This window comes from Medicago truncatula, chromosome 3 (assembly GCF_003473485.1).
Source record: "Medicago truncatula cultivar Jemalong A17 chromosome 3, MtrunA17r5.0-ANR, whole genome shotgun sequence".
Classification (NCBI taxonomy): domain Eukaryota; kingdom Viridiplantae; phylum Streptophyta; class Magnoliopsida; order Fabales; family Fabaceae; genus Medicago; species Medicago truncatula.
Genome location: NC_053044.1, coordinates 56,908,305 through 56,924,426, shown reverse-complemented (window position 1 = coordinate 56,924,426; position 16,122 = coordinate 56,908,305). Strand labels below are relative to the sequence as shown.

The 16,122-nt window shown below is 32.4% G+C and overlaps 1 protein-coding gene and 1 pseudogene across 1 annotated transcript; both read left to right on the top strand.

The window, feature by feature from the left end:
- Nucleotides 1-2,380: 2,380 nt before the first annotated feature.
- LOC11427409 (proline--tRNA ligase, cytoplasmic) lies at nucleotides 2,381-5,809 on the top strand. The gene is made up of 11 exons (XM_039832125.1): nucleotides 2,381-2,452; nucleotides 2,538-2,630; nucleotides 2,722-2,838; nucleotides 3,100-3,287; nucleotides 3,551-3,617; nucleotides 3,903-4,025; nucleotides 4,125-4,277; nucleotides 4,366-4,653; nucleotides 4,729-4,974; nucleotides 5,344-5,437; nucleotides 5,618-5,809. The coding sequence occupies exons 1-11, from the start codon at nucleotides 2,381-2,383 to the stop codon at nucleotides 5,680-5,682; spliced, it is 1,506 nt and encodes a 501-aa protein (XP_039688059.1). The 3' UTR covers nucleotides 5,683-5,809.
- An 840-nt stretch (nucleotides 5,810-6,649) lies between these two features.
- On the top strand, nucleotides 6,650-14,937 carry LOC11439916 (proline--tRNA ligase, cytoplasmic-like; annotated as a pseudogene).
- The last annotated feature ends 1,185 nt before the right edge of the window (nucleotides 14,938-16,122 follow it).

Sequence of the window (16,122 nt, the reverse complement as noted above, 5' to 3'; positions counted from 1 at the left end):
AACCCTTTTGTCAGTTTCCCATTCCGATGAAATTCCACCAAAAACCGCATAAAATCATCCTTTAATAACTCCCAAAAATGTTTAATGAAATCAAAACTAATATCATCGGGTCCCGGACTTTTAAAATTGTCACAATCCCACACTGCTTGATTCACTTCTTCTAAGGAGAAAGGGCGAGTGAGATTACCTGCTTCCAAATTTGATAATTTGCGAAACAAAATGTTTAATGCTAACTTGCATGTTTCTAAATTCACTACTCTCAAAACTAAGATTCATAAGTGTATTATTTAGGTCTTGCTTTAAACAAAATAGATTGATTACTTGATTTATAATGTCGTTCATCAAACATTTATCTGTATGCTGAATTTAGTATCAAAGAGTGGAAAAAATCATGTTTGGTGCCATAAATAATTTTTGGATCCACCAACTCAATGTTAAATCGTGTAATGGATACACTTTTTAATGACATTGGATGAAAAATCATGTAACAATGTATATATTTTATATTTTAAAAGATCAATTTATTAAAAAATAAAATAAATGACTAGTTTGTTAAAAAAAGAACAAATCTATTATAAACATATATATTTTTTTTTAGGAAATGAAACCTAAAAGCCTCTAAAAATAATCTAAAAGATCGCGGAAATTATTTGACCTAATTAATAAAAAGATGTAATATAAATCCTATTTGCCAATAACATATAGAAGCACTACCATGTATCCCCTAAGTGGCTGAAACACTCACAAGAGTTGGAGAAAGAGGTATCGAATTCAAAATATAACTGAAACAAAATTTTGTCTTAACTTAATAATGGTTAAAACTCCTTATTCAATTTAATTTTTAGAAGTAATATAATATAATTTAATGTAATTTTATATAGCAAAGATTAATTACACAGGAATATAAGGTAAGTCTGCGCCGTTAAATATTTTTGACTGACAAAATCAATTTTCGTAAACACAACATTCATGCACCTAAGAGACATGCTTGTAACAAAATTCACTTTTCCTACGCTATGTGAGAAAATTCACAACTAATATATGAGAAACTTTGGAAAAATTCACATATTAGATATAGTACAAAAATATCTCAAATTGAGTGCCAAAATATATCCTATCGAGTACAAAAGTATATTATATTTAGTACCAAAATATATTTCAGATCAAGTACCAAAATATATTAGATTATATACCAAAATATTTCAGATTGTGTTCTGAAATATGTTATATTGTGTTCCAAAGTATTTTAGTTTGCGTTCCAAAATATATTAGATTGCATTTCAAAACTTCGTGAACTTAGCTCAGTTAGTTGGGATAATGAATAAAATATGCAAGGTCCGGAGTTCAAACCCCGGCCACTATCAAAAAAACTTGATGACTAAGAAAACACTTTCTAATAATGAATAAATTAATTGTTTAATTTAACAAATCTACATCTTCATCATAGGAAAGTAAAAAATCAACTTTATAAATTAGTTTATAAAAAAATTATAAATTGTCAAAATGATAAAAAATCTTTCTTGGACCCAAGTTTACATACCACACACTCTCAAATTTGGGCATGTTTGATGCACAAAATAAGGAGATATGTATGTAATAAAAATATTCTATCATAATTTTGTTTAAGTGGTAAGGGACTTTGGTCCTATATTTATATGGTCAAGGAGTTCGATTTCTTGTTCACACATATGGAAAAATTCGATTGGGGTGGGAGAATTCACCTTGTGTTCTCCGCATGTTTCCCAATGAGATTAGTCAATATTAAACGGCGGTTGAAACTTCGTACTAATATCATAGTAACTTAAAAAAGAACGGATAATTTAAACTTGTCTTTGATCCTATCCTAGTGAGACATTAGATTCGTTTGTTTTGAAAAAGCTAAAGATAATTTTCGTTTCTAGAAAAGCTACTAAGAATAACTTTTATTTTGATGCTAAAAATGATTATTATTTTTTTTTTAATCCAAGGACCCATAGACTATTTTGACAAATTGGGGGACGAAATTGATTGGTCATTGCAAATTCAGGGACGAATTTGTCTATTCACTTTTTTTTTTAGATTATATTTTTTTCAAATCTTTGTAATCACATTATTTTTTTAAATCATAAATAAACACTATAAAAAATTGTTATAGATTTATTTTTTTCAAAAATATAAAAAGCAAACGGGTTATGGTAAAAACAAATAAGGGTTAAGAAATCCAAAAAGCTTGACTGACCATAGAGGAAAAAACAGACGCGGGTTTTGCAATTTGCTGCTACGGGTAACCCTTCTTCCGCCTCGCTGCTCTTCAGGTAACCGAGTTTAAAAGAGAAGAACAGTACTCGATTTCATCGTTCTCTCGTTTGTTACCATTTCACGTTCCTCTTTCTCTATTCTAATGTTTTACAGGCAACAAGATGAATACCTTCTTAAAACTCATCAATCGGAAGGATCAAAATTTCCAACACTGGTATTCAGAGGTACCTACATTTCTTTTCTACTTTTCGTGGTCGAACTAGCTACTTTAAACCTAAGTTAACCTATTGCTCTGACAGGTTGTTTTTAGTGCGAAATTGATTGAGCACTATGATATTTCTGGTTTATATATTCTGAGACCATCGGCAGTGGAAATATGGGAGACTTTGCAAGTATGTTTCTCAACGATTTGAATGCTTCTTTTCTTTTCTGTTAAGCTTTGCTTAGCTGAGAGTTGCTTTCATATTTCAAACAAATGTGCAGGCTTTTTTTGATTCAGAAATAAAGAAAATGAATGTTGAGAACTGCTACTTCCCCATGTTTGTGCTAGACTCTCATTTGAAAAAGGAAGAGGCTCATAACAGTGGTTTTAAACAAGAGGTGAGAGTTTTTAAGTATGTTAGGTTGGGCTATTTAACATTTTCATGCGCATTGGTTTGCTCCTAAATATTTGAAAATCATTGCATTATTAAATCATTTGTTGGATCCTAATTATTTTATCAATGTTTCTCATTTTACTAATGATGGTTTCGTGTTAAAATGACCGCTTTTAAGGATTTTCTTTATAATAATCTATACAACTTCATTGCTTCCCAAAAGGACATTATTAGTATTTTTCTGATTATCTTGCTTGTTTTCTAGGTTGCTTGGGTAACAAAGTCTGGACAGTCTGATTTGGAAGCTCATCTTGCTCTTCGTCCAAGTAGTGAAACTATCATGTATCCCTATTACTCTAAGTGGATAAGGGGACATCGTGACTTGCCTTTGAAACTTAATCAATGGTGCAATGCTGTTAGATGGGTGGTCGGAGATCCCACACCGTTCATCAGGTACTTTTTTTTTTACCATCTTTTCCTTTTTCCATGTTATAATGATGTGTTGGTTGATGTAACGTAACAAAACTTTCAAGCTTTAAAAAATTCTAAAAATTGATATTATGCGTTGTAGTTTTATGTCTTACATAATGCCTTAAAGTTCTGCACATTTTCTTTTTGAATGGATACTCGTCTTGTGAACTAGTCTTGGATGTTGTTTTTATATTGAAACTTGTTCATAGTCCCATTTTGGGTGCTTATACAAATTTTGATTGCAGGAGTCGTGAGTTTCTTTGGCAAGAAGGTCACGGTGCTTTTGCAACAGAGGATGAAGCACATGCAGAGGTATTCCATCAAGTAGTTATTTTAGGAATCTGCCTTACTATATGCATTTTTGGCATCTGTAATGAGTCTTTGTGAACAATTTCCTTTGTAATTTGATATTTTAAAAAATCATTTTTAGTCACCACCTTGTGGTTTTATTTAACTTAAATTAGTTATGGACTTCCTTTTTTGCTTCTGGTGCATACAATTTACTAATACTAACATGTTCATATTTTCCACCCAAGCACGGAGATTGGTCAACTCTTATATTGTTTTTCAAAATACTCTAAACTGTTATTGTTTCAGGCTCTTGAGATATTGGAATTATATAGGCGTATATACGAAGAGTATTTGGCCGTTCCTGTCATAAAGGGTACAAAAAGTGAAATGGAGACATTTGGCGGTGCAATTTACACCAACACTGTTGAGGTACATGTCAACATTCATGTGTGGACACTGATATGCTGTTCGAATGGTACAAATTTAGAAGGTTTATAAAGAAAAAATAATCATGTTCAGTTTTCCTAGGCATTTATTCCAAACACTGGTTGTGGGATACAAGGTGCAACTACCCATTGCTTGGGACAAAAGTTTGCTGAAAAGTTCGAGGTAAAATTTGAAGATAAGAAGGGAGAGAAAGCAATGGTTTGGCAGAACTCATGGGGCTATTCTACTCGAACTGTAAGCTTTTAATGTCTAGAGTATACATGAATGGAAGAACTCCTTTTATGTACGATTGCATTTATATTTTAGTCCGCTTATTTAACAGATTGGAGCAATGGTGATGGTTCATGGCGATGACAAGGGATTGGTGCTACCTCCTAAAGTAGCATCAACTCAAGTCATTGTGATTCCAGTGCCTTACAAAGATGTTGATACTCAAGGAATCTATGACACTTGTAAAGCAACTGTGAATATGCTGTGTGAAGCAAAAATACGTGCTGAGTTAGATTCTAGAGATAGCTACTCTCCTGAAAAGAAGTATTCTGAATGGGAAATGAAAGGCGTCCCTCTAAGGATTGAAATTAGGCCAATGGATTTAGAAAATAAACAGGTTATCTATGTTGTCCTGTTGTTGCTCTTATATTCTCACATGTCATTTTGCTTCTACCCTGTATGTTCAATGAGACACCAAATAAATCACTTCAATTTTGCACAGGTTTGTGTTGTTCGACGTGATAATGGAGCAAAGATTCACATTGCTAATGCTGATTTGGTTGAAGAAATTAGAAAGTTCCTCAATAATATTCAACAAAATATGTTCGATGTTGCAAAACAAAAACGAGATGAATGTATTCAAGTCATACATACGTGGGAGGAGTTCAAAGAAGCTTTGAATCAAAGAAAGATGATCTTAGCTCCTTGGTGTGATGAGAAGGTAGAAATTGTGTATTTTCTTATGCAGTTATAATTAAATCCTTATAATAATTCTAGGTGTTTCCCTATTTTGAAGTCTAAATTAACAAAAAACTGACACATGGACTGATACATAGACGTCTTTAGTTCAAGATATAGGAGGGCGACACCAATATATATAATTAGATGAAATTAAATGAGCACTATTTATAAACAACTAAATTAAGAATCAAGATTTATATATTCTTCATCATATCAAAAGAACTTGTTAGCATTACATTTTTATAACGAGTCTCACCAAAAAAAATACCAAGAGACATAATTATACAATTTGAACAATTATTTGAAAAGAGCTTTCTTGTTGACTGTTTTTTATCTATATATGCTTCAGGATGTGGAATTAGATGTCAAAAGAAAGACAGAGAATGAGATGGGACCAGCAAAGACTCTCTGTAGTCCCTTTGATCAGCCAGAACTCCCAGAAGGTATAATCCTTATTCAAATTTTTTGCTATTGAATTTAAAAAACAGCCAGTTAAAATCTGTTTGATGTTCTATTCACTTGCTATCTGCTACTATTAATGTTACCCTTATATGAACACTGCTCTGTATCTCACAATTGATATCGATGCTGCTTAATTAAACCGTGTGGTGTTGGTTTTACAGGCACCAAGTGCTTTAAATCGGGTAAGCCTGCAAAGAAGTGGACATACTGGGGCCGAAGTTACTAGGCGTTGCGTTGATAAAAAAGAATTAGAAACTGTTTGAGTTTAAAAAGATCTTTTAGTTAATTTATTTATAAAGCTGTTTTAATTTTACTTTTAAATTAGCTTTTGGAGGAGGTTTCAAATATAGTCTTGACCCAATGATGGAACCCGTTGAACAAAAATTAAGAATTTTTGCAATTCTATCTCCAATATGCATCTTGCTTTTGAGTCCTTTTGTAAAATGTTCCATATTAGAAGCATCCTCCATTCATTCCTTAAAAAAGTTGACCAAACAACTTATTTTTGACTCCATTTTGAAGTGGTTTTGAACTAGAACAGGAAACTGGTCGAACCAAGCATCTTGTGGTATTTTTGGAAGCTAGTTCAGCATTTAATGGTGCCTTGTTTGAATTTGTGGAATGCAGATAACTTTCTTCATATAGGTGGATCGAAATTAAGTTGAATGGAAAGTTGACTGAACAATCCAATCTTTGAACTTTGAACCTGATATTTTTTTTGGCAGAAGCAAATTTAACTATTATCTCATTAATCAAGCAATGTTCAATACAAGAAGGATAATAATAAAAAATACGGTGACTAGCCCAAGAACAGGCTGCCCTAGCTAAAGTATGAGCAGCCATGTTCGCTTGTCTCCTAATAAACTTCACCTTGAAGTTGGAATGTAAAGATAACTGATAATTAATACTAGAAACAATAGCATAGAATTCCGAATCACCATGGCCCGGAGACGATAGAGCTTGCACAAGAGTAGATGAGTCGGACTCGAAGACAACCCGGTCCCATCTGTTAGCATCAGCAAAGTGAAGGGCCTCTAGTAAGGCTACTGCCTCCCCCTCAAAAACTGTCACATTTGTCCGCTGTCATTTTGTTTGAGCCCGAATAAATTGCCCACAAGAGTCTCTAACACAACACGCAAAAGATGTAATATGGTTACGGTCATGGAACGCGGCGTCCACATTGCACTTTAACCATGACTCGGTCGGTTTCTCCCAAACTTGCACTCTGTTCTGCCCGTGTTGCACAACCGATGGTGAACGATTTTTATGAACCTCTTGTCATTGCTGCCATGCATCTAGTGTTGTCCTCCCAATGCTCGTTGAAGTGTGATGAGCATCATTCCAAATGACATCATTACGTGCAGCCCAAATTTGCCAAAGAAGTAAAGCTACCCGACCAGCAATGTCTCGACTTTCTGAACGACATATATCAAAAACAAAATCAGCCAAACTTCTCACAGTTGCAGCACAGTCGAAAGCCCTGCCCAATACCAACTCTCATGCGCTACCGTACAACCCACAAAAGCATGCCAATCATCCTCAACATTCGTATCACACCACGGACAGATCAGCTCACATTGTACATGTCGTGATTGTAATCGGAGACGCGTCGGAACACACTCTCTGCAAATCCTCCATAATAAATTACGCGCTTTATGAGGGGCATTCACCTTCCAGATTTTATGCCACTCTCCTTCAACATGGAATCGATCAGTATGTAGCAACTCCATCATAGCCAGTTTTGAACCTGATATTGAAAAACATTGTGCACGATTATTCAAAATCATTGATCAAAGGACTTGGTTAACCAATTTGTTAAAAACTGAATATATTATGTAAGTGAATACTAATTTGTGAAGTAAACCATGAAGGTCTAATTGAAAATATTCGTTAATGCTTTTTAATCTTTTAACTGAATTGTCGAGGCACACCAAAATGATTTTATGTATTACCTCAATTAGGTAAGGCCATTTCTTCCCCCCTTTTTCCTCTGTTCTGTACATCTTCAACTTCAAGAATGAAAATCAATATTTTCACACCATTCTCCTTCCCAATTATTTCTCCAAGTTTTATCCGTTTTGTTAAAAAAAAACCAGCAATGAGGATTAAAACGCATATTTCATCCATATTTATTTCCTTTTAGGTTTTTGTTTCAGTCTTGTTTATTGTGGGGGGGTAGAGAACTTGCTAAAATTTAAATTTTACTCTTATTTGTGTATATTGTTATGAAATCTTGTATGATAATAATGATTTAATCTTGTATGATAATAACTCGAAATGGAGGGGGATTGCCCTGAAGATTCTGTAGACCTTCTCGTGACTTTCCAATTTAGTTTCGGCCTCAGAGATTTTGTATTCAACACTTTCAACTTGATTTGATCATCAACAAGACGATGGAAAACTTCTTTGTTCAAAGATGTGATCTTATCTTTTTCTTGATCTTGAATCACAGCCAGTTTGGCCCTTTCACCTTGTAGTTTTTCAAGCTGATCATCAAGAAAGTTAAGCTGTCTTTGTTGGTCAATATTTTTTGTCTTGTCACCTACAATGCTTCATTATCTTGGCCAGTGTTGCTCTTAGTTGATACTTGCAGACTTGCTCTTTTTTCAAATTTTAAATTTTTTCAAACATCCTCACAATGTTGTTGAGAAGGTTAACAACAACACCAATTTGTTCTAATTGCTGAGAGGAGAACGCATCAGCATTAGCGTCAATTTTTACCTTGATTGCATTGAAGTTAACTTTTGGAGTGAGACCTTCTTTAATTTTTTTCAACCAAGTCTTTAAAGGTGATATCCCTCAATTCCTGAAGAAGTTGCTTAGGGAGGTTGGGATCCAGTTTTGTGACTTCTTCTTGTCCTTCGACAGAATGCTGATGGCCTTGCAAAGGTGGCCATAGTCATTATTGTCCCCGTCATCCAAAGTCTTATACAATACTCTTAAAAAAAATTCTTATCAACCTCACAAATAGTAATAAATAATATTTTTCTTATCAACCATTCAAAAAAAATCTTATAAAATATCTAAATACAAATTTAATTAGTTAAGTTTGTATTTTTTTCAATTAATATTTATTGAAAAAATATATATGCATAGGTATTAAAAATGAAAGGTGATATATTTAAGGGGAACACAAACATACTAATCCAAAGTAATATATCACTAAAATGTATTCAAAATAATTGAATAAAAACACCATTTGTTTTACATTAATTTTACTAAATTAAATGAGACAATATGAAAAATAAACTTATATCACATACCAAATAATATATTTTAATATTTTTGTTAGTTTTATATACAAGGTATTAATGAATTGTTTTATTAAAAAAAATGCTTAATCTAAACACATTTTCAATATGGAAATAGAAAATGAAAACAATGACATCAAAACAAACATATTTTATACTAAATCTTAACAAGTTGAAAATGAAAACACTTTTCAAAAAATGAAAATAAGAAATGAAAATGCAAACCAAACGGCCCCTAAAATTTTCGGAATGAATTTTTTCTTAAACTTATAATTATTTTTGAAATTAAGTATATGGTCCCTATGAACATCCAAAATTTAGGTTTTGGTACCTAAAAAAAATTAAATATTTTAGTCCAAGTAAAAAAATTGTGTCAACATTTTTAGTCTCTCTAAATTTTTCATCAGAATTTTTGTCCTTAAAATGCTAAAGGATAATGCTATAAAGATTAAAAACTAAATTTTGGATAATATAATACAAAATTTATAAATTGTAAAATACTTGAGCCCCAAGTTTACATACATACAACACAGTCAGACACACTCACGCGGAGAGTATATTATATATATTAACTTGCACTAATTTCGTAACTTGCTTCATCTTACAGGTGACAAGATGAAGAACGAGGTGGAAACGGAGACCGGCGTAAGACTCATCAATCGGAAGGATCAAAATTTCAAAGATTGGTATTCTGAGGTGGAACCAACTTCAATTCAAACCTTTCTAAAATATTCCCAATTTCATAACTCATGTTTATTCATTTGCCTTTGAACGATACTACATTGTTTATTCGGATAAATATCTTATTATTAACGCGTATAATCTTACATAACCTATTTTTATAGTAAAAGGTAAAATTAAATTACATTGTTTTTATATATGCTAAAGTTGTTTTCATTCATATAACTCATAAGATAAGCTGTAAAAAGCTTATGAAAAATGTCATTAGTGGGGTTTTACAAGTTCTCCCAAACAATCTTGCAAAACTTATGTAATTAGATAAGCTCAAACAAATCAATCCAAACAGGCTCTAAGTGTGCAATGTACATGTCCCTTTTGCTTTTGTTACAATCAATCCAAACAGTCTTGCAAATTTCTCACCATGCAAGATTAATTACTTTTAGAGAACAAGATGTGCACTACCATGTCATAGCATATTGTCGTTTGATGTACATAAATTATATCCATCAATCATAATCACATATCCAGGTAGTTTAAGTGGGTGAGATGAAAAGATAGAACAATCACTACACTTAATTTGTGAATGGACAGTTGAACGTAATTTGTCATTCCAACAGCAAGAATTATGTTCTTTGGTCTTCTAATTCAAACTCTGCAATATTAAGAGAATTAGAAATCCAAGTATAGATAGTCAGACTTAATACACTTTTATTATTATTCTTGATAAAATTGAGAAAAGAGTGATCATTTATATGATTTTATTTAGTGTCTCGCGTACTATAGCTTCAGGAAACTAAGCAATACAATATTTATTGTTCTCCCCTAGAAAATATTTTATATTTTGTTCTCTATATCTTTGACGATATACTCTCTCTGCTCTTATACTAATATTTAAAAAAAAAAAAAGATAAATCCGACTTGTTTGACTTTGGCTTTCGATTGCTCTGACAGGTTGTTGTAGTGCGGAATTGATTGAGCACTATGATATTTCTGGTTTATATATTCTGAGACCATCGGCAGTGGAAATATGGGAGACTTTGCAAGTATGTTTCTCAATGATTTGAATGCATTTATGTATATTGTACTTATTTTATACTCTTGATTAGCTAGCTATAGAGTTGATGCAAAATAAATAAAATTTCTAGTTATTTCCAATTGGTGATGTTTTTGTTTTTGGTGAAACTACGCTTCTTCATACATGGATATAAAATTACATAGTTCTTTTCTTCACTGTTAAGATTTACTTAGCTGAGAGTTGCTTTCATATCTCAAACAAATGTGCAGGCTTTTTTTGATTCAGAAATAAAGAAAATGAATGTTGAGAACTGCTACTTCCCTATGTTTGTGCTAGACTGCCATTTGAAAAAGGAGAAGGCCCATAATGAAGGTTTTAAACAAGTGGTGAGAGTTTTTAAGTTTGTTTGGTTTGCTCCTAAATATTTGAAAATCATTGCATTATTAAATCATTTGTTGCTTCCTAATTATTTTATCAATGTTTCTCATTTTACTGATGTTGGTTTTGTGGTAAAATGACTTCTGTTAACAATTTTCTTTATAGTAATCTATGCAACTTCGTTGCTTCCCTTGAGGACATTATTAGTATTTTTCTGATTATCTTGCTTGTTTTCTAGGTTGCTTGGGTAACAAAGTCTGGACATTCTGATTTGGAAGCTCATCTTGCTCTTCGTCCAAGTAGTGAAACTATCATGTATCCCTATTACTCTAAGTGGATAAGGGGACATCGTGACTTGCCTTTGAAACTCAATCAATGGTGCAATGTTGTTAGATGGGTGGTCGGAGATCCCACACCATTCATCAGGTACTTTCTTTTTTACCATCTTTTCCTTTTTCCATGTTATAACAATGTGTTGGCTGCTGTAACGTAATGAAAACTTTCAAGCTTTATATAAGAGGCTTAAACAATTCCAAAAATTGATATTATGCATTGTAGTTATATGTCTTACATAATGCCTTAAAATTCTGCCCATTTTCTTTTTGAATGGATTTTCATCTTACGGTGAGTTTTCTTTTTGAATGGGTGTTCACCTTGTTTGGGTTTGGTGAATTAGTCTTGGATATTGTTTTTATCATGCACATCTACTTTATATTGGAACTTGTTTATAGTCCCATTTTAGGGTGCTTATTCAAATTTTGATTGCAGGAGTCGTGAGTTCCTTTGGCAAGAAGGTCACAGTGCTTTTGCAACAGAGGATGAAGCACATGCAGAGGTATTCCGTCAAGTAGTTATTTTAGGAATCTGCCTTAATATATGCATCTTTGGCATCTGTAATGAGTATTTGAGGCCTTTCCTCCTGTTCAATTTTCCTAGGCATTTATTCCAAACACTGGTTGTGGGATACAAGGTGCAACTACCCATTGTTTGAGACAAAAGTTTGCTGAAAAGTTCGAGGTAAAATTTGAAGATATGAAGGGAGAGAAAGCAATGGTTTGGCAGAATTCATGGGGCTATTCTACTCGAACTGTAAGCTTTTAATGTCTAGAGTATACATGAATGGAAGGATTCCTCTTATGTACGATTGCATTTATATTTTTGTCCGCTTTTTTAACAGATTGGAGCGATGGTGATGGTTCATGGTGATGACAAGGGATTGGTGCTACCTCCTAAAGTAGCATCAACTCAAGTCATTGTGATTCCAGTGCCTTACAAAGATGTTGATACTCAAGGAATCTATGACACTTGTAAAGCAACTGTGAATATGTTGTGTGAAGCAAAAAATACGTGCTGAGTTAGATTCTAGAGATAACTGTTCTCCTGAAAGGAAGTATTCTGATTGGGAATTGAAAGGTGTCCCTCTAAGGATTGAAATTGGGCCAAAGGATTTAGTAAATAAGCAGGTTATCTATGTTGTCTTGTTGTTGCTCTTATATTCTTACATATGTCATTTTGCTTCTACTGTTTATGTTCAATGAGATACCAAATAAATCACTTCAATTTTTCACAGGTTTGTGTTGTTCTACGTGATAATGGAGCAAAGATGGACATTGCTAATGCTGATTTGGTTGAAGAAATTAAAAAGTTGCTCAATATCATTCAACAAAATATGTTCGATGTTGCAAAACAAAAACGAGATGAATGTATTCAAGTCATACATACGTGGGAGGAGTTCAAAGAAGCTTTGAATCAAAGAAAGATGATCTTAGCTCCTTGGTGTGATGAGAAGGTAGAAATTGTGTGTTTTCTTATACAATTATAAAATAAATCCTTATAATAATTATATGTGTTTCCCTATTTTGAAGTCTAAATTAACAAAAAAGTGACACATGGACTGAACTGACTAAGGGCCGGCTCCTAGGGGGCGCAAACAGCTCTACCGAGCCAAGCCTCCAAAATTTGGGGGCCCAAATATAATTTTTTATAGAGTAATTACACTCTTCTTCCTTCAAAGATCCTTGAATTACACTCATCTTCTCTCTTATGTTAAAATATACACTCCCCTCCCTTGAAAAGTAAGATTTATACTCCCCCTCCCTTGAAAAGTAAGATTTATACTCTCCCTCCCTTATAAGATGCTTGAATTACAACTCATCCCTTAATAATTAAATATGAACAACACTTTAATCTATTTTATCATAAATAAATATTTTTTTAATATATATTAATTTTGAATCACCATTTAAAAAATATAAATTTGTTTCTTTATAATCTAAATGTCAATGACAATTAAATTTAAATATTTTGTAATTAATTTTATAATTTAGAGTACAAAATTCGCTTTTAAATAATCATACTCAATCGACTTTAGTAATTTTTCACATATTTTAATTTTATTTTGGGTTGTTTCATATTTTATAATAGGGTTTAAAACTATATGTTAATGAAATTGTGAATAAAAAATAGAGAAAGATATGTATTCAAAATTTGATTATATTAAAATGAATCCGCAATGCTATTTTTCTTTAAAGTGTGCTAGATTATTAGAAGAAAAAAAATTATTTAGGGACTAAAGTGTAGATTTTAACTTAAGAGAGGAAGAGAATGTAATTGAAGCTTCTCTCAAGGGAGGGGAGTGAAATATTTTCTAATCTGTTGTGAATAAGAGGGAAGGGGGTGTATATTTTAACATAAGAGGGGAATGAAGTGTAATTCAAGCATCTTTGAAGGGAGGGGAGTGTAATTTACTCTTTTTTATAATATAATACATGTAATTATTTAATGGGAAATGCTAATCGGTGCCCCCCCGGGGCACTGGTTAAGGGTATGAAAAAGGAAATTATATAGTAGTTAATGCATTAAAATTGTGTAATTAATTTATAATAATGTCAAAAACAGTTTCCTTTTATGATAATAATTCTATTTTATGGTATGCTTAACCAATGCCCCGGTGGCACCAGTTAACCGGACCCTTACTTAATATATGTGAATGGCGTAATAAATAAATTAGGCAAGCTGAAATGCCCTAGTGGTAGCTGTGTGAGCTGGAAGTATCGAAGTCAGATGTTCAACACCCTGAACTTAGGTTTTTTTTTAAATTAGTACTTTTTTTACTCTTTAATTAACCTAGGATCCATTTTTATTTAATTAATTTTTCTTTTCCATTTTTCTTTTTTAATTAATTATTTTTAGTATGAGAGGCCTTTTTGGTTTGGACATAATTTATTGTGGATTTGAGGCTCCTCAATCTTCTCTCCAATTCAACCAAATTCTCCTTAACATATTGGGTTATATATTTAAAATAAAAGCACAATATCATTGTTTTCTTCTTATTTTTGTTAGAGCACTTCTTATAATTTTTGCCTCATACTTATCATATAAAATTATAAAGCACTAACAACAAATATTATAATTTTTCATTTGAAAGAAAAGCATTATAATTATTCTCTAAAAAAAACATTATAAATCTTTTATTTTTTCCTTTGTACAAATTAAGGAAAATAACACCTTAGAAAATTGATAATGATATTCGTTTGAAGTTGTATTTTTATATTATTGATTAGAATATCAACTTTTTTGTGTTAGTTACAATAATGACTTTTTTTTATCTTTACGGATCTTATTTTCAATTTAAATTGATAATTGCTCTTTTAAAAAAAAATCAGTTTTTTTTTATTAAGGGCCTATTTTTATATAAGAGCCGAACCTCCAATTATTCAGGGACAGCCCCTGCTGACACATGCACTGATATATAATTACTTAATTAGATAAAATTAAATGAGCGCTATTTATAAACATCTAAACTAAGAATCAAGATTTATATATTCTTCATCATATCAAAAGAACTTGTTAGCATTACATTTTTATAACGAGTCTCACCAAAAAAAATACTGAGACATAATTATACAATTTGAACAATTATTTGAAAAGAGCTTTCTTGTTAACTGTTTTTTTATCTATATATGCTTCAGGAGGTAGAATTAGATGTGGACAGAGAATGAGATGGGAGCAGCGAAGACTCTCTAGTCCCTTTGATCAGCCAGAACTCCTCCTAGAAGGTATAAATCCTTATTCAGATGTTTGTGTTATTGAATGTAAACAACAGCCAGTTAAAATTTGTTTGATGTTCTATGCACTTGCTATCTGCTATTGTTAATGCTACCCTTGTATGAACACTTCTATGTATCTCACAATTGATATTGATGTTGCTCAATTAGGTAAGGCCATTTCTTTCCACTTTTTTCTCTGTTCTATACATCTTCAACTTCAAGAATGAAAATCTTTTAATTGAATTGTCTAGGCACGCCAAAAGTGAAAAACCATGCTTGGCTAGTGTGCTCTGATGTGGTCCTAACTAGAATGTGTCTTGTGGACAAAGGGGTAGAGTGTGTTCCTCATTGTTTGCTTTGTGAGAATCATGATGAAACCTTGAGACACGTTTTTTGCCTTTTCCCTCAAGTATTGAGTGTTGGAAACAGGTTGAGCTATGGGAGTAGATTGAACCAATTATGCAATCTACATCAAACATGCAACAATTGTTTTTTACACTTGGCAGAGATCTGCCAAAAAAAATCTTCTCACCAGTTTTGTTATGCTTATTATGTTGAGTATTTAAAAACAAAGAAACAACAAGCTTTGGGACAACATTACCGAAACACCTCAAGAAGTAGCAGCCAGGTCACATTTAGTTTGGGATGATTGGAAATTAGCACAAACTTCAAATAGTCGCAATCCTCACCTGGCGCAAGTTACTGCTGAATCTTCTTCTTGGAAGAAGCCACCATCGGACATTGTTACAATAACATAGATATCTCCTTTCCAATCAATGATGGTCGAACAAGTTGTGGGTTTTGTTAATAACAGTTTATGCCTACAACGACGTAATGAAAGCCTTAGAGATTTGAGGTTTGGGTTGGTGATGTCATAGGGTTATTCACATATTTTCAACGGGAACCAAAGTTTGAATCTCACGTCGGTTATGTTTGAAGTTGATGCCTAAACTGTGGCTTGTAGTATCAAATCTAATAAAGTTGACATTTATGAGTTTGGAGCCATTATTTTTAGTGTAAATCAATTTTAGCTGGTTAGTTCCATAGCCTTGCAAAGGTGGTCATAGTCATGAATGCCCCCATCATTCCGATTACATTCTCCATTATATTGCTGACATTATTGCTAATGAAATAAGACGAGTCTTTGAAAATGTGCCTATTTTTCCAAACACGTTTGTTGAAGTAAAAATAATAATGTGCACAAATAATCCTCGACTGATTTGGTCATGCGTCCTTTCTTCATTTTAAAAAGTGTCATTTAATTTAAGTAACCATTATAGCTAAACTCATGC